Genomic DNA, 23870 nt, shown 5'->3' with positions numbered 1-23870 from the left:
CATGAGAGAAGGAAGCCAACATAAACACTCTTGTATTTTGCCAAGAAAACCACATGGAAACAGAATATGAATGATTGATCTTATACTATCAAATGATGGGCCCCTCAGGATGGATGATATTTAACATGCTAAGGTTCTTTCAAAGTACTAATGTTATTTAGGATATGACTAGATTAAAGCTTTTCAGAGGTCTGGTTGCTGATATTGCAGGGGGGGAAAATCCAAAGCTGTAAAGGCATAATTACAGTGGGAAGATGAGACATTAAAAGCATAAACACAGAAAAACTCTGCATAGTGAAAAATTGAATGAATCGACTATACATTGATATTTTTTATGCAACAGTAAATTGAAATAGGCTGGAATTGGACACTTTTAGTTAGAAAATCATACTGTTTATTTTTCAAACCATACAGCAAGAACAGTACTTGGGATAAGCAATGATTGAATAATATCAATTACGCTTCACAGACAATTCTTTAATATAAAATTACCCAGGTTTATGCTTCAGCTACTGATGCAGAAGAGAGAGTTTAATTTGAAATTAATAGAATGGGATGGCACAATGTCATTCTTGTTGGAGACTGAAATGTAAAGTTGGAAATATTAAGAGGAAAATGTAGTTGCATTGTATGGCTTAGAGAAATCAAAATGAGGCATGGGAATGACTTTAACATTTTCTGTCAATTCGATGATTCCTTCATTACTAAAATAGTCTTCCACCAACTAAAATAACATCTGCTGTATATACATATTTAGAGTATCCAAGTGGAATATACAGAAATCAAAACGATTACATTAGCGATGCAAGCAGATGGAAGAACTCATTTATAGCAGACATATACAGCAGCTGACTTTTGGGACACATCATGATCTGCTCATGTATAAATTTCAAGTTAAAGTAATACGGAAAACGAAAGCCAATCAGTTTCTACAATATAGTCTTGACAATATACCCACCATTTTCAAAGAGAACATGAGGAATCATTTTGCAGTCATAACCTTTATTAATAGGAAACTGGAGGAACTATGGAATTTATTTATATGATTTATACAGCCATCTATCTCACACAAGTGACTACGGATGGCAAATAAGGATTATACACACAGACACATATCATGAGAAATAACCTCTGATGCCCAAGGATCAAAGAAATGAAAGAATGTGTTAAGGATGAATGTGAAAAGAGACAGCCAAAGATCAAGAAACAGAAGAAAGCAAAATGAATGTCAGAAGATTGGAAATTGCTAAAAAGAGAACAAAAGCCCAAACTAAAAAAGACAAATATCTCAGAAAAAAAATTAATGAAAAATTTCAGAGAGCTCTTAAAAGAGACAAGAAGCAATCTAAGGATTTCTATAAAGACAGCAAAAATGGAAACAGACAAGAAAAACAAGGGTAGTCTTCCAAAATATCTGAGAAAGCGATCACAGTAGAGGTCAGATACTGTATTTGGCTTTTGTACTGGGGCAGTGGTAATGCCATCTGGATATGGAGGAAATTAATATCAGTCCCTTGTCACAGTCAGATCACTTTCTGAGTGCCAGGGTAATCTTTTTTTTAAATTTTTTTTATAATAAAGTTTATTTTAAATATTTACAAACACATACACACTAAGTATATACATTTCAAATTAAGAAAGAAAAGGAAAAGGACAAACAAACACTTAACAAACATACATATAAACTGACTGGGGATTGAAATCCCCTGTGCAATTATACATAATTACATCCCGGTAAATCTTAAATCTTATTTAACGTTGTCTATTTCGACTATTAAATATTATCATAAAGATTACTATGAAGTGTCATATTAACTATTCTAGGTTTGTTCTATTTTTTAACCAATCATACCATCGTTCCCAGTTGGTGTAATACATAGATTCTTGTTTCTGTTTTAACATATAGGTTAGTTTATCCATTTCAGCACAATTCAGAATCTTATTAATTAACATTTGGTCCGTTGGAATATTTATATCCTTCCACTGTTGAGCGAAGGTTATTCTCGCTGCTGTTGTAACATGTACAAAGAGATACCAATCTTGTCTATTAATTAGTTTTGGCTTTATACCAAGTAGGTAAGAGTCTGGAAGCAGAGGGAAGATGACACCAGTTATTTGTTTTAACCAGTTTTGGACCTTCTCCCAATATTTCTTACTCTGAGGGCAAGTCCACCACTGGTGGAAAAAAAGTACCCTTGGCCAGTCTACATTTCCAGCATTTATCAGAGGCGTCTGGAAACATTTTGGCTATTCTAGCTGGCGGCAAATACCATCTATAAATCATTTTAAAATAGTTCTCTTTGAATGCCGAAGATAATGTTATTTTCATCGTTCTGGCCCATATTGTCTGCCATTCCTCTAGTTGGATCGACCTCCCTATGTTTCTCCCCCAGGCTATCATTGTATCTTTCACAATCTCATCATCTGTATATCTAGCTAGGAGGAGATTGTACATTCCAGAAATAAATTTTAGTCCGGGGCCTTCCAAACTTTTATCGAAGGGTTGACTAGTTTGGGAGATGCCATATTCCTGTTTATCCTTAGAAAACCTAGTTTGGATTTGAATGTATGACCACCAGCCTATATCTATACCTTTTGTCTGTAATTGTTCTCTAGATTTCAGATTCCCTTCTTCATCCACCAAAGTCTTGTAGGACCAGTTACTTTTCAGGTTGTGAACGGTCGGCTGGGTTGTTATCTCCAATGGAACCACCCATTTGGGAATCTTAGTATACATTCGTTTTTTAACTTTTTGCCAAATTCTGATCAAAATTCTCCTAATGTAGTGGTTAGTGAAGTACTTGGATGCAGTTTTTTGATATTTATTTACCATAAAGTTGAGTGCCATCCTTGGTTAAGGTCAAAGCCTTCAATAGTTAATATGCGTTTCCTCGACAGGGATACCCAATCTTTAATCCAGAGGAGTGCAGAGGCTTGATAGTATAACTCCCAGTTTGGAAGTCCCAACCCCCCCCCTTGTTTTGTGCTCCTGGAGCATTTTTCCCTTTATACGTGGTTTTTTACCCCGCCAAACAAATTTCCCTATTGCTTGATCCAATTTCCTAAAAAATTTGTTGTCTAAATTTACGGGGGCCGTTTGAAATAAAAAAATCCTTGATATGTGCCTTGATTGCGGCAATTCTGCCCAAAAAATATAATTGAATATTTTTCCACCTGTCAAGGTCTTGTAGTGTATTGGCAAATAATTTATTATAATTAAGTTCTTTAATATTGGAACATTTATTGGTTAATTCGATTCCCAAGTACTTTACTTTTTTAGCAAATTTTAACCCCAGAATTCCTTCTATTTCTTTTTTCTTTACATCAGTTAAGTTTTTGGACAACATTTTGGTTTTTTCTCTATTTATTTTCAGTCCTGCCACCTCACCATATTGTTCAATCCTTTTTACTAAATTTGGCCCAGAGACTAGGGGGTCCTCTAACACAAACACTAAATCGTCGGCGAAAGCCTGAAGTTTATATTCTTCTCCGCTAATTTTGAGGCCCCTAATAGTCTCATCTTGTCTAACTGTATCAAGAAGTGGTTCCAGAGCCAAAACAAACAATAATGGGGAAAGAGGGCAACCTTGTCTGGTGCCCTTAAAAATTCCAAATTCTCCAGACATCGCTCCATTAAAAAGCAGCCTAGCCGACTGTTCAGAATATATTGTTTGAATTGCATTCATAAATTTAGGGCCAAATTCCATTACTTTTAATTGATGCATAATAAATTTCCAATTAACTCTGTCAAAAGCTTTTTGTGCGTCTACAAATATCATCGCCATGGGCCTATCTGAAAGTTTCTGGTAATACTCCAATACATTTAAAATTATTCGCACATTATCATTAAGATGTCTATAGGGTAAAAAACCATTTTGGTCCTGGTGAATAAAGTGGGAAAGAAATATTTTAAGTCTTCCTGCCAATATGGTCGTAAAAATTTTGTAGTCTACATTCAATAATGAAATTGGTCTGTAATTTTGTATCAATGTCAAATCCGAATCAGGTTTAGGAATTAAAGAAATATAAGCCTCTCTCCAAGATTCGGGCATTTTTGCATCAGTTAAAATGTTATTAAATATATCCCTTAATTGAGGACCTAGCAGGTCAATGAATTCAGAGAGCTCTTAAAAGAGACAAGAAGCAATCTAAGGATTTCTATAAAGACAGCAAAAATGGAAACAGACAAGAAAAACAAGGGTAGTCTTCCAAAATATCTGAGAAAGCGATCACAGTAGAGGTCAGATACTGTATTTGGCTTTTGTACTGGGGCAGTGGTAATGCCATCTGGATATGGAGGAAATTAATATCAGTCCCTTGTCACAGTCAGATCACTTTCTGAGTGCCAGGGTAATCTTCATGGCCACAAACGCCCTATTGCAGGGAAGTAGGGCTATTCAATCAGTTTACTCCAATTTGATTCTAGAAAGAGCCTGATTTTTTTCCCCAAGGCTTGTCACAAAACATGACTGAGGCCTTAGTCAATGCTGGAGATGAAAGGGTGACGACTACTTTGATCAAATCATTGCGGGGTAGCTTCTCTTCCCCAGCCCCACCCTGTCCATACCACACATTAGAGGGCATCCAACTTTCTGAGTGGTTAGGATTCACATCTGGCAGTGACCTTGGCATTGCTCATTCTAGTCAACGATGTTTCTTGTGAAAATACATAGATATGGGAGAATACTCCCTTCTTGATTCTATTCAACCTCTCAGAGGCACTCAGTAACATTGATTATACAGTGATAATTGCTGGACGATCTATATAGACTAGTTAGGTGCACTAACACTTTGATGGTTTTTTATGTTCAAATGTTTACTGAGTTAAAATTTTCTAATCACCTTACAAAGCTGGGCAGACTAGACATATGAATGCATAAACAAATAAAATATTGTTAAGTAACTGGTTTTCAGTAACCACTTTAAAAGTAAAAGTCAAAATATCAGACAAGAGATTATTAACATCTGAAGTAAATCAGAAAAATCAATCCAATAATAAAAATTAATAAAAATATTTTGCCTTACTTCATAAAATAACGGTGTTTCTTTTTCTTTGACTTTCTTTGCTTTTACATCTACAGCTTCCATGATCTAGAAAGAAAATGGGAGCAAATGTAACAATGAACTTTATGATTTCACATGCTCATTTTTTTTGCACATTTTGTAATTTACTCAGTTTATCCATAATGATTTGTAAAATGAATTTTATAATGATGCTGCACATTCTGAAGCCCTACTTTCAATGCAGTCCTAATGAAATTAGAATGAAATTCCACTTTTTCTTTATTTTAAATGTGATTTCCAATATTTACAACAAGCACAAGCAAACCTAGTACTTCTCTACTCCCGTCAATATTATATTACATGATCACTGTTCCCCATATACCATCCATATATCCATAAATTATTAAGCATTCCTATGCCAGGTGCAAAGGATCAAAAGATCACACGTTAAGTTGCAGTTCAAAAATTTAATGCTCAAGCCTATGCACAAGAATTATGCAACTAAAGTTCAGTACTAAATTGGCAACAGATAAGGGTCAACAGAATTCAAGCATGGCTGGACCCGGATCATTTGTGGCAATGTAATGACTCCAATTGCAATGTATGGCAGTGAAAGTTGGACCATAAAAAAGACCGAGCGCCAAAGAATTGAGGCCTTTGAGCTATGGTGCTGGAGAAGACTCCTGCGAGTCCCCTAGACTGCAAGGCGATCAAACCGGTCAGTCCTAGAGGAGATCAACCCTGACTGCTCTTTAGAAGGCCAGATCCTGAAGTTGAAACTCAAATACTTTGGCCACCTAATGAGAAGGAAGGGCTCACTGGAGAAGAGCCTAATGCTGGGAAAGATTGAGGGCAATAGAAGAAGGGGATGACAGAGAATGAGGTGGCTGGATAGAGTCACTGAAGCAGTAGGCGTGAGCCTAAATGGACTCCAGAAGATGGTAGAGGACAGGAAGGCCTGGAGGAACGTTGTCCATAGGGTCGCAATGGGTCAGACATGACTTCGCAGCTAACAACAACAATTGAAGAGTGGAGACACAAAAACATTTGTTTACCGATTCCTAGTCATAATCTTTTATGAATAATACTGAAGTTTGCAACATAATTTCACATATACAAAAAGAAAAATATGGTGTGCTTGATGTTTAAAATTACACTGAACACTCTGAAAGTAATAACTCATTGCTTTTAGCTCCTATTAATAAAAGAAAAAAGCAATAATAATGGAAACTATAGTATAAAGACTTTCAATAATCTTGAAAAATGTAACTTTTTTGATTGTGCTGATAAAAATAAACAGATCTTTCAAAAGACATTTATAAGAAACCAAAGAGCAAAAGTTCAGGCTTGTCCTATAACATGCTGTAACACATGTAAACTTTGTGAAGACAGAAGGATATATCTATGTGTGGAGGTATCTGGTATGATATTGCCCTGCATTTATATGTTATTGTAACATCAGTATATGCATGCAATACAATGAAACTGTACAAAATTATGTAACAAGCACTTGTGTCATCTCTAAATCTGATTATTTTTTCCTCCTGTTGTCAACTGCAAGCACAGAAGAGCCTCTTCTAGGGCCAATTCTTTTTCCTATATTCAGATCAATAACATCGGGCAACAAATAGTGTTTCTCAGATATCGCCCCGAGGTCAAATTGCACCCTAGTTTTAGGCTCAGCTCTATCATAATTGCTCCACAATTGTAAATGCAATATACCTGTGCTAATAATTCCTCCCAAGAAACCACACTGAAGAGTTTCCTTTGTGGCACCTGTACAGCCAGAGATAGTGCTTTTATGTGAAGTTCATCTTCAGGTTTGCTCCCAACAACAAAGGCAGTACTGGGAATCCAATTTTCCTGATTCAAAACAAAAACAATCATTAAACCATTCAGTGCTGATAATGAGTTATAAAGCCCTACATGACATGTGGTTTGGTTATTTGAGGGGTGCCTCTTCCCCATCCCAGGTACCTGCTCTTATCAAATCCATCAGAAACGGCATGTTCCAGGTCTTGTCCACAAACAAATGTCATGCCAATGGGCCTAGAAGGAAAGCCCATTTCTACCACGGCACCTGCCCTCTGGAACATCATTCCCTCAGATTCAGACTGTTCCTGACCTGACTAGCTTTCCAGAAGGCACTAAAGAACATGGTTTTATCATCTGACCTGGGGATCTGGTAGTGGTGGTGTGGACACTGCAAAATGACTGTACTGTTAATGATATCCTTCCATCAGATTATGCTTTTAATGGTTTCAATTATTTTAATGTTTAAATGGCATTTTATTTTGTATTGCTTTTTTGTGATTTTAATTCTGTAAACCATTCAGTTACATATCTAAGGGGGCAGCTAAATAAATTGAAAAAGAAAAGAAAGGAAAGAAAGAAAGAAAGAAAGAAAGAAAGAAAGAAAGAAAGAAAGAAAGAAAGAAAGAAAGAAAGAAAGAAAGAAAGAAAGAAGTGCAGTATAACGGCATCCCTTCTCTTTTATTTTTCCATGCTCAGAAATCAAATTTCTTTATATACAATTACCCTCTACCACTAGATGGCAACATTATACTATGTACTAAATCTACTAGATCTTTCTACTACAGTACTTATCCTACCCAAATATTATTCTATTTGTTATTTGGTAAGATACAGATATATTTGCACAAATAAATAAAATTTAAGATAAATGTGTCTGTAAAAATGATAATCATTAGTAATGTACATAATTGAGATCATAAGAGACTAAAGAATAAATGGGATACCAGTATGAAATGATAAATATTAAATAATGACTAATGCATTGTTTCTTTTTTCAGTGTTATCTTCTTTGTTTATAAGTATCTTCATTTTTGTTATATCAGACAGTGAACTTTGAATTTGAAATGCTCAGCTGTAATGTTAATTACATAAAATACCATACACACATACTACGTTATTGTTGATTTATTTATTTTCCATAAACAAAATAATAAGATTACCTGATTAGATGTACAACTCATTAATAACTCATCAGACAGGTTTGAGTGACCTATATTTATCTAATGATAAGACTGAACCAGTTTGTATCACATACTACATACTCAAAGAATGGCTACACATGTCCTGTGACTGCTCTATATCATCTAAAAGTTTTATCTGTGGGACTTTACTGGAGTGGAGAGAGGACAGACAATACATTCTGGTCTCATAAGTTTGATACATTTTTTCTTAAATGTATAAGCACAAGAAGATCAATATAGTGACAGTTACAGTTATAGTTATTGTATAGTTACAGTTACAGTATACAACTTGTTGTCTAAAAGGTAGAGGAGGGAACAAGATGGACAGCCATACTGGACTTAATTCTTACTAACAGAGAAGTCATGATAGAAGGAATTGAAATTACAGGAAGCTTGGGTGAGAATGACCATGTCATATTTGAATTCAACATAATGCAAACACAAGCAATAGAACATAGTCATACCAGACTCTTATAATTTAAAAGAGCTGATTTTAACAAACTCAGAGAGAGCTTGGAAAAGGTTCCTTGGATGGACATCCTAAAGGGGAGAAGAACCCAAGAAGCTTGGAAAACTCTGAAAAATATGATCATAAAAGCCCAGTCAAGCACAGTACCACTGAAAAAGAAAAACAAGAAATCCAAGAATAAACCAGCATGCTTGCAAAAAGATCTCTCTGATAAACTGAAGGACAAAAAGAACAAGTTCAAAAAATGGAAACATAAAGTCAAGAAAGCAAAAACTCAAAATTAACAAAGATTTGCAATAAAAGTCAAATATAATTTAAAAAAATCTTTCAACATATAAATTAACACGAAAAGAGTCAAAGAAACAATCGGTCCACTACAGAGAGAAGATGGCAAAGAAGTAACAGGCAGTAGAGAGAATGCAGAGCTGCTTAACTCATTCTTCATGCCAAAAGAAACTATAGTCCAACCTACCAAAAACATAACTGTAAAAGACAGACTAGAAATAAAAATTAAAATTAAAATAAGCAAGAAAATGGTAAGAGAACTATCTGATCTTGAGGAATATAAATCACTAGGGCCTGATGGATTATATCCCAGAGTTCTGAAGTAGCTGGCAGATGTCATCTCAGAACCATTGTACCTTATCTTTAAAAATCCTGGAGTACTGGGGAACTACCTGAGGATTGGAAAAGAGCTGATATGGCTCCCATCTTCAAAAAAAGGGGGGGAAAATCAGACTCAGGAAACTACAGACCAATCAGCCTAACATCAATGCCTGGAAAGATACTGGAAAAGATAATCAAAAAACCAATCTGCGAACATGTAGAAACAAATAAAGTTATAACTAGAAGCCAGCATGGGTTTGTTAAAAACAGATCATGCCAAACCAATTTTATTTCATTCTTTGACAAAGTGACTAAATTAGTAGACCAGTGAAATGCTGTAGATATAATATACTTAAACTTCAGTAAGGAATTCAACAAAGTAGACCACAACCTACTTCTTGGTAAGCTAGAAAAAAGTGGGATATAATAGCATCACTACCAGATGGATTTGTAACTGGCTGACAAACCGTACTCAACAAGTAGTCCTTAATGGTACTACACCTAGATGGAGGGAAGTAAGCAGTGGGGTACCACAAGCTTCCATTTTAGGCCCAGTACTCTTCAATATCTTTATAAATGACTTAGATGAGAGAATAAAAGGGGAAGTCATCAAATTTGCAGATGACACTAAGCTGGCAGGAATAGCCAGCACCTTTATAGGCTTAGGATCCAGATGGATCTCGACAGATTAGAACATTGGGCCCTATCCAGCAAAATGAAATTCAATGCAGAAAAAAATAAACACTTAGGCAAGAAAAACCAAAAGTACATGTACAGATAGCAGTAACTGTAAGAGGGATCTTGGAGACGTAGTGGACAATCAATTAAATATGACTGGGTGTGGCTAGTCTAGTGAACAGTGGCGTAGCGTGGGGGGTGCAGGGGGGGCCGGCCGCACCGGGCGCAACATCTGGGGGGGGCGCGCTCGCACTGAGCTGCTCAGGGAGCCCCAAGGGCTGCACAGAGTCGGCTTGGCTCCGCTCTCGAGCTGCTCTTTCTTGCAAAGCGAAACGAGTCCGGCAGGTGAGATGGGCGGCCACATAAACTGAATAAAATAAATAGAAGCGCCCAACTCTCCGCCCAGGCTCAGGCCAACCGCAAGCGCCCCGCAGGCGCCCCGGCAGGCTTGGCCGAGCGAAGACGGACCCGCCGGCCGGCTGGCCTAGCTTCGTGCGCATGCGTGGCTTTATTTAGCGGGGCTCACGTGCGAGCTTGAATGCAGCGGCTCTTGCAGGTCGGAGCCCCGCCCAGCCGCCCTCGAGAGGGACCCGGAAGCATCCCACATGCGCGCGACTCTTCTTGGAAAGTCTACGCCGCTGCGGGGTGCGTCTTTTCGGCGGTGCCATGACGTCACCGGGTTAGGGGGCGCAAATTGCCCCGGGTGCTGACAACCCACGCTACGCCACTGCTAGTGAAGAGAAGAACTAGGGGTGAGATGATATAAGTGTTTCAATATTTGAGGGGCTGTCACAGAGAAGAGGGGCCAACCTATTTTCCAAAACCCAAAGGTGCTTTGGGTCCAGTTTTTCAACTGAACTTTGTTTTTCTTTGAAGACATTTCACTCCTCATCCAAGAAGCTTTTTCAGCACCAACTGAAAAAAACACCAGAAGGCCAGACACGGAACAATGGATAGAAACGAATCAAGGAGAGAATTAAGGAAAAACTTTCGAACAGTGAGAGCAATTAGCTGGTGGAACAGCTTGCCTTCAGAAGTTGTAGGTGCTTCATCACTGGAGGCTTTCAAGAAGAGACTGAACAGCCACGTCAGAAATGGCATAGGATCTCCTGCTTGAGCAGGGGTTGGACTAGATGACCTCCAAAGTCCCTTCCAACTGTATTATTCTATTCTATTCTATTCTACTCAACAATGACCCAATATAGCTACTTATAATGTTCATGTCTATAACCTCCCTCTCTGCTTTTGAAACACATAAGCTATTAATGTACTCTAATACAGTGAACTAATTTTCTTTCATTTTGAGAACTGTCAACCTACAACATAGGCTGAAGTACAACCCACATATTATAAAAAGGGAACTACATGGAAATTCTGATTAATCCTTTAGGCTTGGAAGATCATCAAGGCTGGGTCTGGTTAGTAGACCAGTAGAAAATCTCAGGCTAGGAGATGAAGTGGAAAAAACATCCCCAGACAACGGTAAACTACTTTCTACGGACACCAAGAAAAGTGCATAGATGTATCCACCACGACTTTGGTTTGACTGAAGGAGATTTTCTCTTAAGATACACCAGGTTCAATGTGGCTTCATCTCCTGGTACGGAGGGTTGTCTTGATTTGCAATTACATTCATGATTTCTTTAGGGCAAACCCACAAGCCACGCTAGCAACCATGCTGCTAAGCAGAAAAAGACTGAGTTCCTCAAACCTCAAAGTCATTCTGTTCCCATCTGCGATGCATAACCCTTCCCCATGCAAACACGGAGATCCCAGGGTCGATCACATCCCCTCGTTTTTCCTATCAAACAGGTCCACCTCTTTTTCTGAGACAAGGGCCAACATGTGCCTCCCTCCACTGTCAACGCACCTCTTCCAAGCGGACCGCCACAAGCCCCGCTTCCCAGTTCTTGGGGCCTGCCCCTGGGGGGCCAGAACCCCCGCCGCCCGCCCCGCTCTTGGGTCGCTTGGGAGCCATTGAAAAGAGTGGGACAAGAGCCGTTGCCTTGGCAATCGCCACCAGGCCGTCCTCCTGCGCAGGCGCGGAAACGCGCCTCCGCGCGGCTTCGGTCGCCCAGGCAACCGAGAAGCCTAGCGTTCGAATATGGAGTCTCCTGTTGCCGAGACCCGCCAAGTATTGCCTGGAAGGGGTCGCCTATCAGCAGCCGACCATATTTTTCGTATTTGCATATTTTTCCTGGCGATGGGCGACGCCTCAAGGCATATAAATTTAATAAAATAAATAAATAAATAAATAAATAAATAAATGGATCCTAAAATAAGTACTGAAAACGAAGCACCCGAAGTCATGCAATATGAATATTTATTTGATGTCAGATTTATTTGAATGGGATCTGTTCAAAATGGGAGACACATCAAATCAGCATCTTCTTCCAGCTTGCACTTTTTTTCTGGAACGGGAATCATTGGGTCAGTCAGTGCCAGCTTTTGGCTTTGGGGGTTCAAGGTCCTCGACTTATAACAGTTTGTTTAGTGACTGTTCAAGGTTACAACAGCACTGAAGAAAGTGACTTATGACCATTTTTCACACTTAGGACTGTTGCAGCATCCCTATGGTCAAATGACCAAAATTCAGATACTTGAAAACTGACTCCTGGCAGTTATAGCATCCCAGGAGGTGATCATCTATTGCAATTTTCTGAAGGAAATGTCAATGGGGAAGCCAGATTTACGTAACAACTGTGTTACTAATTTAACAACTGCAGTGATTCACTTAACAACTATTGCAAGAAAGGTCATAAAATGGGGCAAAATTTACTTAACAAATGTCTTGCTTAGCAACAGAAATTTTGGGCTCAGTTATGGTCATAAGTCAAGGATTACCTGTATCTGGATCTTCAATTCTTTTAGCAAAAGAAATGTGGACAGAAAGTACCATTGATCCATCGCAAACAATATCCCAAATTCTGTTGCCAGTATCTACATTGACCATATGTTATGTATTATAAAGAGCAGCCCTTTATTTAAGAAAGCTGTACTTTAGGAGTTTGCTCTTAAATTTTCTTGTAAAGCAAAGTTATAAAGAACTAATTTTTTATCCTTACCAGTCTCATTCAGATTTGCCTTTTTTTGCAGGTCTATTTTTTTCCACAAGGAAATACGGTCACTGTATCCACAAGGCCTCCTTAGTTTATCCGAACTGTACTACATAACTGTTCTGGTCTCCCTACCTTGTTGAAGTCTCTTCTGTTTCTTGGTGCTCCTCTCCTTAAGAACATGAAGCAATTACTGTTAGTGATTTGAAACCTCTGTTGCTGAAATATAAAATAACGAACTGGTGGTTTATGGATTTATTAAAAAGGTGGCCAAAGGTGGCCAAAGTATTTGAGTTTCAGCTTCAGGATCTGGCCTTCTAAAGAGCAGTCAGGTTTGATCTCCTCTAGGACTGACCGGTTTGATCTCCTTGCAGTCCAAGGGACTCGCAGGAGTCTTCTCCAGCACCATAGTTCAAAGGCCTCAATTCTTTGGCACTCAGCCTTTCTTACGGTCCAACTTTCACAGCCATACATTGCAACTGGGAAGACCATAGCCTTGACTATACGCACTTTTGTTGGCAGGGTGATGTCTCTGCTTTTTAGTGTGCTGTCTAGATTTGCCATGGCTTTCCTCCCCAGGAGCAAGCGTCTTTTAATTTCTTGGCTACAGTCCCCGTCTGCGGTGATCTTGGAGCCCAGGAAAATAAAATCTTTCACTACCTCCATTTCTTCCCCATCTATTTGCCAGTCAATTCAAAATATGAATTGCTTTTATTCTGTTGAAATTTTCTCTACATTTTTCTCTATTACATGGGCCATAATGTGGATGATCTTGCATCCTTCTTTATTGCTTTCTGGTACAGAAGGACATGAGCTTATCAGTAACATTAAAATAAAATTCTGCTGCCAATCTCAAAAGAAGTTCTGAATATCTTTTCTGGTATGTATCAATGGAGCAGGAGAGCGGTAGGCAGCATATGAACAGAAGCCATCTACGTGGGAGGTTGCAGCATCTATGCTTATGATAAATTTTTTAATGTTTTTTTTCTTCCAAACCTCCAATTCTTTTGCAGACTTTCATGACTGAAGGTAGCTTTAAAGAATTAAATTCTTACATCTGTATAAAATATATGCATGGCTTTTGTTACCATTTTAAATTGTTTTAAGTTCAAGTTGGCTTATCTCTTTTGACCATTATATCACACAGACACAGATTAAGATACAGAACAAGAAAACTAATATAGGAAGTCTTTGATCTATGACTGGTTGATTAGGAAATCTTCCAAGTTACAATGGAAATCCCCAGAATTACTTATGGCCTGGATTTGAAGTTGGGCCCCACCTGCAGTCAGATGGTTGCATTTTTGATATTCAACAATCAGCCCATATTTATGGTCATTTGCAGCGTACAGAGTCATATAATCATGATTTATCATGCTGGAAACTGGCATTTACTTCTTACTTCTGCCACAGCAACCCCATTGCAAACAATGCAATTGCTTACCGACCACAATGTTCACTTAATGACTGTTGCAAGAAAGGTTGTAAAATAGGTTGAGGTCCCACTTAATGACTAGCATGAATTATTACCATAATTCTAGGCTCAATTACGGTCATAAGGCAGGACTACTTTTGCAGAATAATTAGTTCTGTGGGAATACAAAAAAGATTCAGTCATGAGGACGTTTCATAAATGTGTCCTTCATGTGGTTGTGCTGAGCTTGAGATCATAAAAGATGTTGTCACAATACTTTAGGGTGCCAGCTGCTAGGCATATCCCTTAGATTCTTGAGAGGTCAATTCTTATTAAGCTATATTCAGAATAGGAAATGTATGGGATACACCACAAAGGGAAGCTGACTAGAAAAAGAATAATATGTGATTTAAAAAGTAGTTCAAAAGAGGTGAGTACAGAAATCTCTGGCCCAATAAATGTGAATTAGATTGTCTTGGAAATGCTCTAATACACATATTCGTTAATTAGGTTCGATGAATAACCTATTGGAGATGCTATCACGGGATTTTCTGTTCAGCAGGAACTTGGAACTCAAAAACTTTTAAGTTTACTTTCAATTTTATGTTATTGTTATACCACCTGCAAATTCGGGGTCACCTGAATGAAATTATAGCAGTATTTAATTGTGTATCTGCTACATTTATTTAAAAAGAAAGCATATATTTGGCTCTGAAGCCAGGCAAGAGAACAAAGGGCAATTGTATGGAAACGTGAGTTTAGCATCTGGCCTCTTATTCACTCATCTTCTTTTCATCTGAACTGGTGCACAATTAAACACAAGCAGTCCTTGACTTACACCAGTTCATTTAGTGACTGAAGCTACAACAGCACTGGAAGAGTGACTTTTGACCATTTTTCACTCTTACAATCATTGCAGCAGTTCCATTGTCATGTGTTCAAAATTCAGATGCTTGGCAACTGATTCATATTTATGATGGTTGCAGTGTTCTGGGGTCATGGGATCACCTTTTTGTGACCTTTTGACAAGCAAAGTCAATGGGGAAACGAGATTCACTTAACCATGTTACTAACTTAAAAACTGCAGTGTTTCACTTAACAACTGTGGCAAAAAAGGTCGTAAAATAGGGAAAATTCACTTCACACCCGTGTCACTTAGCAATGTAAATTTAGGACTTAATTGTGGTCATAAGTCAAGGACTACCTGTACATTTATTTGTTATGATTATATTATTGCAGTTTCATAATTTGCATAATGTCTGCATAATTTTACTTATCTATTTAAATTTACTGCCACCCATCTCCAAATTGACTCTGAGTGGCTTACAATGTAACAATAAGACAGCAAATATCTTGACTGTAATGTCACAGTCCTTTTTCTAAAGAGTTCAGCACATTCTTCTACATTATAAAGTAAGGGTCAATCACCATTTCTTCAAACTTGAGTTGTTTCTTTATTGCATTACTCTAAAAATCAATCATTGGTAGCTTTGAATGTAAATGATGCATTGTCTAGCAAGATTTTGTCTTAAAATACATTTAATAAATTACATATTCAAATGGAATTTATGTGGAGTCAGCATGCTAGAACTTTTAGCTTGTGTTGGAAGAAAAATGAGCAAACTCAATTGACACTATAGTGTTGGAGCATGACTTCAGTGTGCATGAATACGGCTCAGTGACTTGGAGGTCTGTGCAGGTGTGGGCAACAAGGCCTAAATTACATTTCAAATATTACCATATGTTCCCACACTAGGGTGAAAGGCAGAGAGAGAGAGAGAGAGAAGAGAGAGAGAGAGTAGGAGAACAGCCAAGGTAAAGAATTCATTACGGGGGAGTCATGTTGTGATCTTACACTGGAGACAAGTGATTTTCTGTGATTTAACATTCTGTGAAAATATTCCAAAATACATGGTTACCTCCAGCTCTACCCTGCCTCCATCTGACTGCTCATGGCCTGGACTCTTTATTTAAATTCCAAAGACACTTTGAAATGTTGCTTTTTGCAACATTATTAATTTAGCATAACATGTATATGAGAACATCACTGCCTTATATTTTAGACAACGAATCATTCACCTGATCATTTGAGCTTGCAAAGGCCACAGCTTTTAATCAAAAAGAATTGTAGAGAGAGAAGGCAGGTGGGAAGGGAAAGGAAACCAGTTTTGTCCCAGGGGCCAAATTACCGGTAATTCTACGCAAAGAGATTGTGGCTGTGTATCAGTAGTGTGTGGGTCCAGAGCCCATCATGGGGAGGGATACTTTGTCACAGGCACACAGTCCTCTCTTACTGTATACTTTCAATCCCCCAAATACAACATCTAATTGCAAAAATCTGTAATTGGATTTTAAGACAATGAAAACTATATAAAAACCTGATCTGAGAGTGGAAAAATGAATTTTCAAATGAAAGTTTCAATACTGGAGAGGAAAAGCTAATTTGGGAAGATGAAGATAGCAAGGGAAATGCTGCTAGAACCTACCTCAGTAGCCAAGTATACTGTTCTATTCTTAAAGGTAAAGGTAAAGGTAAAGGTTCCCCCGCACATGCGTGCTAGTCGTTTCCAACTCTAGGGGCCGGTGCTCATCTCCGTTTCAAAGCCGAAGAGCCAGCGCTTGTCCGAGGACATCTCCGTGGTCATGTGGCCGGCATGACTAGACGCCAAAGGCGCACGGAATGCTGTTACCTTCCCACCGTAGTGGTCCCTATTTTTCTACTCGCATTTTTACGTGCTTTCGAACTGCTAGGTTGGCAGAAGGTTCTATTCTTAACCTGTTCCAAATGGGGGGGAGACTTCATTTCCCATTTAAACCCCATATCTCTCAGCTTCCATCTTTTCCTTCAGAAAAAATAAGTACCATCTTATCTTTCAATTTTCTATATTTGTCTTTCTGTTTGTTTTTAGATTTTTCACTAAGCTTTTCATAAAGTCTCATTGGCTGCTTCAGTTATTTTCTATCTAGCGGCCATCTGTCTGTAACTATGTAAATAAATGTATTATTGCAACCATTTGTTGTTGTTGTTAGCTGCGAAGTCGTGTCCGACCCATCGCGACCCTATGGACAATGTTCCTCCAGGCCTTCCTGTCCTCTACCATCTTCTGGAGTCCATTTAAGCTCACGCCTACAGCTTCAGTGACTCCATCCAGCCACCTCATTCTCTGTCGTCCCCTTCTTCTATTGCCCTCGATCTTTCCCAGCATTAGGCTCTTCTCCAGTGAGTCCTTCCTTCTCATTAGGTGGCCAAAGTATTTGAGTTTTAGCTTCAGGATCTGGCCTTCTAAAGAGCAGTCAGGGTTTATCTCCTCTAGGACTGACCGGTTTGATCGCCTTGCAGTCCAAGGGACTCGCAGGAGTCTTCTCCAGCACCATAGTTCAAAGGCCTCAATTCTTTGGCGCTCAGCCTTTCTTATGGTCCAACTTTCACTGCCATACATTGCAACTGGGAAGACCATAGCCTTGACTATACGCACTTTTGTTGACAGGGTGATGTCTCTGCTTTTTAGTGTGCTGTCTAGATTTGCCATGGCTTTCCTCCCCAGGAGCAAGCGTCTTTTAATTTCTTGGCTACAGTCCCCATCTGCAGTGATCTTGGAGCCCAGGAAAATAAAATCTGTCACTACCTCCATTTCTTCCCCATCTATTTGCCAGGAATTGAGAGGGCCAGATGCCATGATCTTGGTTTTCTTAATGTTAAGTTTCAACCCAAGTTTTGCACTCTCCTTCTTCACCCGCAACAAGAGGCTCTTTAGTTCTTCTTCACTTTCTGCCATTAGAGTGGTATCATCTGCGTATCTTAGGTTGTTGATATTTCTTCCGGCAATCTTAATTCCAACTTTTGATTCATCTAGCCCTGCCTTTCTCATGATGTGCTCTGCATATAAGTTAAATAGGCAGGGTGACAGTATACAGCCTTGCCGGACTCCTTTCCCAATTTTGAACCAATCAGTGGTTCCGTGTCCAGTTCTCACTGTTGCTTCTTGACCCGCATATAGGTTTCTCAAGAGACAAATAAGATGGTCTGGTACTCCCATCTCTTTAAGAACTTGCCACAGTTTGTTATGATCCACACAATCAAAGGCTTTAGCATAGTCAATGAAGCAGAAGTAGATGTTTTTCTGGAACTCCCTAGCTTTCTCCATGATCCAGCGTATGTTGGCAATTTGATCTCTAGTTCCTCTGCCTCTTCGAAATCCTGCCTGTACTTCTGGTAGTTCTCGATCCACATACTGCTGAAGTCTAGCTTGTAGGATTTTAAGCATGACTTTACTAGCATGAGAAATGAGTGCAATGGTGCGATAGTTTGAACATTCTTTGGCACTGCCTTTCTTTGGAATTGGAATGTAAACTGATCTTTTCCAATCCTGTGGCCACTGTTGAGTTTTCCAAATTTGCTGGCAAATTGAGTGTAGCACTTTTACTGCACTGTCTTTTAAGATTTTGAATAGCTCAGCTGGAATACTGTCACCTCCACTAGCTTTGTTGTTGCTCAGCTTTTCTAAGGCCCACTTCACTTCACATTCTAGGATGTCTGGCTCGAGGTCAGTGACCAACTCATTGTGATTATCTGGGACGTTAAGCTCATTCTTGTATAGTTCTTCTGTGTAATTTTGCCACCTCTTCTTAATCTCTTCTGCCTCTGTTAGGTCCCTGCCATTTTGGTCCTTTATCATGCCCATTTTTGCATTAAACGTTCCCTTCATCTCTCCAATTTTCTTGAAAAGATCTCTGGTCCTCCCTATTCTATTGTTTTCTTCTATTTCTTTGCACTGTTCATTTAAGAAGGCATTCTTATCTCTTCTAGCTATTCTCTGGAATTCTGCATTCAATTGGGCATATCTATGTTTTTCTCCCTTGCCTTTCGCTTCCCTCCTTTCCTCAGCTATTTGCAAAGCTTCCTCAGACAGCCATTTTGCTTTCTTGCATTTCTTTTTCTTTGGGATGGTTTTGGTTGCTACCTGTTGTACAATGTCGCGAACCTCTGTCCATAGTTCTTCAGGCACTCTGTCTATCAGATCTAATTCCTTAAATCTATTTGTCACCTCTACTGTATATTCAACAGGGATATGATTTAATTCATACCTGACTGGCCTAGTGCTTTTCCCTACTTTCTTCAGTTTAAGCTTAAACTTTGCAAGGAGAAGCTCATGATCTGAGCCACAGTCAGCTCCTGGTCTTGTTTTTACTGACTGTATAGAGCTTCTCCATCTTTGGCTGCAGAGCATATAGTCAATCTGATTTCTGTGTTGACCGTCTGGTGATGTCCATGTGTAGAGCCGTCTCTTGGGTTGTTGGAAAAGAGTGTTTGCTATGACCATCGTATTCTCTTGACAAAATTCTATCAGCCTGTGCCCTGCTTCATTTTGTACTCCAAGGCCAAACTTGCCTGTTATTCCAGTTATCTTTTGGCTTCCTACTTTAGCATTCCAATCCCCCATGATGATAAGGACATCATTTTTTGGTGTTAGTTCTATAAGGTGCTGTAGGGCTTCATAGAACTGGTCAATTTCATCCTCTTCAGCACTGGTGGTTGGGGCATAGACTTGGACTACTGTGATATTGAATGGTTTGCCTTGGATTCGAACTGAGATCATTCTGTCATTTTGAGGATTGTATCCCAGTATTGCTTTTCCTACTCTTTTATTGACTATGAAGGCTACTCCATTTCTTCTGAGGGATTCTTGCCCGCAGTAGTATACCTGATGGTCATCTGAATTAAATTCACCCATTCCTGTCCATTTTAGTTCGCTGATACCTAAGATGTCGATGTTCAGTCTTGTCATCTCTTGTTTGACCACGTCCAGCTTTCCTTGATTCATGGATCTTACATTCCAGGTTCCTATGGAGAAAAAATCTTTACAGCATCGGACTTTCCTTTCACCACCAGACACATCCACAGCTGAGCGTCCTTTCGGCTTTGGCCCAGTCGCTTCATTCTTTCTGGCGCTACTAGTACTAGCCCTCTGCTCTTCCCCAGTAGCATATTGGACGCCTTCCGACCTGAGGGGCTCATCTTCCAGCGTCATATCGTTTTGCCTTTTGGTACTGTCCATAGGGTTTTCATGGCAAAGATACTGGAGTGGGTTGCCATTTCCTTCTCCAGTGGATCACGTTTTGTCAGAACTCTCAGCTATGACCTGTCCGTCTTGGGTGGCCCTGCACGGCATAGCTCATAGCTTCATTGAATTACGCAAGCCCCTTCGCCACGACAAGGCAGTAATCCATGAAGGGGATTGCAACCATAGGTCATAACAAAAGAATGCCATAAAATACAATAAAATAGCAATAAAACAACAATAATAATAATAGACAAAATCACCATCAATCAATTACAAAAGGCAGCCAGGTCCTTGGGAAGCACTTGCTACTTGCGAGACCACTTGCTGCCATTGTCAACCTCCCATCGCCCAGTTCACTCCCACAGAGTCGGCCTCCTCAGGGTGCCATCGGCCAGGCAATGCCGGCTGGCGACCCCCAGGGGGAGAGCCTTCTCTGTGGGTGCGCCGACCCTCTGGAATGAATTGCCCCCGGAGCTGCGGACAACCCCTGACCTTCGGTCCTTCCGCCATGACCTGAAGACGTGGTTGTTCCAACAAGCGGGCCTGGACTGACTACGGTTTTAATTAGCTTTTTACTGATTTTTAAATTGTCACATAATTATTGTATTTATTGTTTAATTCTTTTTTAAATTTTCTATTTTATGTTTTTAATTTTTATTGTTGTGCGCCGCCCTGAGTCCTTAGGGAGAAGGGCGGCATATAAATTTAATAAAATAAATAAAATAAATAAAATAAGCACTCGTAGATGGACAAAAATACCACATCTAGTCTGAACATCTGGCTGACTGCAATGAATGTTAATAATAATACCTTTTTCACAAAAATAATACCAAATATTAATGGAGACATTAAGTCCCCTTGCATTTAAAATACTATTCAAATCACTTTTAAATCAAGCACCTAACAGACATCTATCAATAATACATAACTATATATCAACAAAAGAGCTGACCATTGGAAATTCCCATCAATGTGTCAACAGAAGATTGTGATAATGTTAAGATAGCAGTGCATGTGGTAATGTCATTATACAAATACTGCCACTATCTACTTGGGTCCTGAAGTCCCACATAAGCATGTACTGTAAGTCATGAAAGTTACAAGATAAATATGTCACATATGTTCCAAACTTTGCCTCCTCTTGCCACCCATGTGGGCACTCATGACTCCTGTGTGCGCAGTTGAAAACCTTTTGCTGTTATTTAATAAAGTCTCGGATGTGCTGCTTTTCCCTTTTTATACCACATTTTAATAACTATTTCTGAAACATTTGTTGCCCACATTTATTTACATCATACATTTGTAAACTATATTTTTCTGTTATATAACACCACCATCTAGTGGCCTTAAAAATAGCATTTCCTTTTCATTTTTTGTATCTGATTTATTTTGATATTCTTAACATAGAATTATGTTTCAAAAAATATTTCCCATAACAAAATTCATATATTATTTTAATATGTTGCATGTTCAAATTCTTTGCTTTCCCTTTCTGGATATCATTCTTGTTGATGAGTGCATTACTTCCCACTGTATTACAAAGGCTATGTTTTTCTCACTTGTAATATATGGCTAGGAAAGCTGGACCATCAGAAAGATTAAAGAAATAACTGATGCCTTTAAAAAGTGTTACTGGGGAAAAATGAAAAATCACAGGAAGTATTAATAATGAAGCTGAATATTAGACATTTTGAACATATGAGAAAGCCCTGACATTTGGAAAAATGTAATAAAAAATGATGCAGACAGAAGACAAGGTGGCTAGATTATATGATTGATGACATAAGAAGAGGCTTATAAAAGCTCAGAGAAACAGTTGAGAGGTAGGATCAGATGATAGGATCAGGTGAGAAAGAGTCCGAAGTGATTCAGTCTCTGAAAAACACTATTAATTAGTTCAGAGAAACATCAAATTGTGCATGAGAATGGATCTTATGTACAAGTTGATGCTTGCCCAGGTTTACTGATATTAATAACTATTGATTTTAACAATAAATTATTTTATTAAATTATTTCTAACTCAAAGCCGGCAAGTCAAGATAGCACTGAGATTTGGCCAGTACGATATCCTTGCATTCTTTTAAATTCAAAATCTGTATTTCTTGAAAATCAACCTCCTGTAAAACGTATTTCAAGCTATCTAGTAAAGTCAAATTATTTGCTATGCCTGGCAATTTCAACTATTTAATTCTTTCTATTATGTATTGAATATATATAAAGTTGTGTTAATCTCTGCTAAAGGGAAACTACTAACTCCAACTGCTTGTGAAGCTAAAATAAAACTAAACTTTAGATGATCCTGACTGTTAACTGTTTTGGAGGGAAACTTTGAACATTCATATTTCGGCTGGTTTTTTCTAGTATTGTGATTGGTTAAGGCCCTGTGGGCTCAAAGTATAAAATACAGGCAATTGCTTACAGTTCTCCAATTCTAGTTTGAGTCAATAAATAATGTAACTATGCTGGTCTGCTCCTTGCCTACTGAGGCCCACTACTCAATACTTTCATTTTAAATTTGGTCAGTCAATTGTGAAAGCAAATGCAGTTTCTACTGCTTAGATCAGACATGTCAACCTCGCAACATCATGTGACGTCGCGCAACGTATCGGGATAATTTTGCCATTGCCGGCAATGGGGTGGGCGCAACTTCCACATGACGCATCCAGCCCGAGGGCTGGCAGTTTGACACCCCTGGCTTAGATGGACAGATGTGAAATTTGAATCTGAATTTGTAGCTGCCACAATTTTTGGCACACAGGTAAACATTGTAGAGTCTTAATTTTTCCCTTATAATTTTCAGACCTGTTGGTGATGATCATATTTGGAACATTTATTTACTAACATTTCTTAGTCACAGAAGCCAGCTGTGTGATTTTGGGATAGTCACCTTCTTTCAACGTGAGTAGGAAGTTAAAAAAAACAAACCTACTAATCTGCATTGGACAAGCATATTACAGTCTGTAACCTTCAGTGAAGAGGCCTCTATCCTGCAGGCTAATGGTGTGGGAACATAAGAAACCTTTATTTGGCCTCCTACCTTCCTGCTTTATATTCAATGACTACACTGAAAATATTTTTTGCTAGCAATTTTCCATTTCCCAGTGCACCCTGTTCATATTTTCAGTCTACTGAGATTAATAAACCAGTTAACTCAAAATAATGTAATAAGTCTTAAATTTATTTTGCTGTTTTAAACCAGGACCTCTCTGAGAAGCAGCTTATATTCACCTAAGAAGACTGTGGGAGGCCAAAGGATCACTTTCTGGAATTCAACAACAAACCCCTTCAATTTTCTGAGAATTATTTTATCGTTCTTTTAAACTCTTTAAATCTGTTACTAATGTGGACCTCCACCTGAGAGCTGTTCCCATAACCAGTCAACCCAATTTGGGGATGAATTCTTCACATGGTGGGGAGCCAATGTAGAAAGAACATTGCCTGTGAATTCTTCATGACTAAGAAATGGGAGAAAACAGATGGTCTGGCATGACTAAGATTTCTAACTGCCACTAGAGAAGGATTCAGATACAAACTCAAAGGTTTAATGGTGGTGAAGGCAAATAAAGAATGTGATGAAAAAGAAAT

The 23870-nt window shown here is 38.7% G+C and overlaps 1 protein-coding gene across 1 annotated transcript in view; it reads right to left on the bottom strand.

Annotated features, from left to right (window-relative positions):
- The window catches only part of SPAG17 (sperm associated antigen 17), a gene marked incomplete at its 5' end in the record, with an annotated part of 120744 nt that extends 109013 nt beyond the window's left edge, over positions 1 to 11731 (bottom strand). The window contains 3 exons of the mRNA XM_081318920.1: positions 5026 to 5091; positions 6727 to 6867; positions 11624 to 11731. Coding sequence (XP_081175046.1) covers positions 5026 to 5091; positions 6727 to 6867; positions 11624 to 11731 — 315 coding nt within the window. The remainder of the gene's footprint in view (positions 1 to 5025; positions 5092 to 6726; positions 6868 to 11623) is intronic.
- Between the last annotated feature and the right edge of the window lie 12139 nt (positions 11732 to 23870).

This window comes from Vipera berus, assembly GCF_964194415.1.
Source record: "Vipera berus genome assembly, chromosome: 2".
Taxonomy (NCBI): Eukaryota; Metazoa; Chordata; class Lepidosauria; order Squamata; family Viperidae; genus Vipera; species Vipera berus.
Note: the sequence above shows the minus strand (reverse complement) of the source record. Positions and strands in the feature narration are given on the sequence as shown.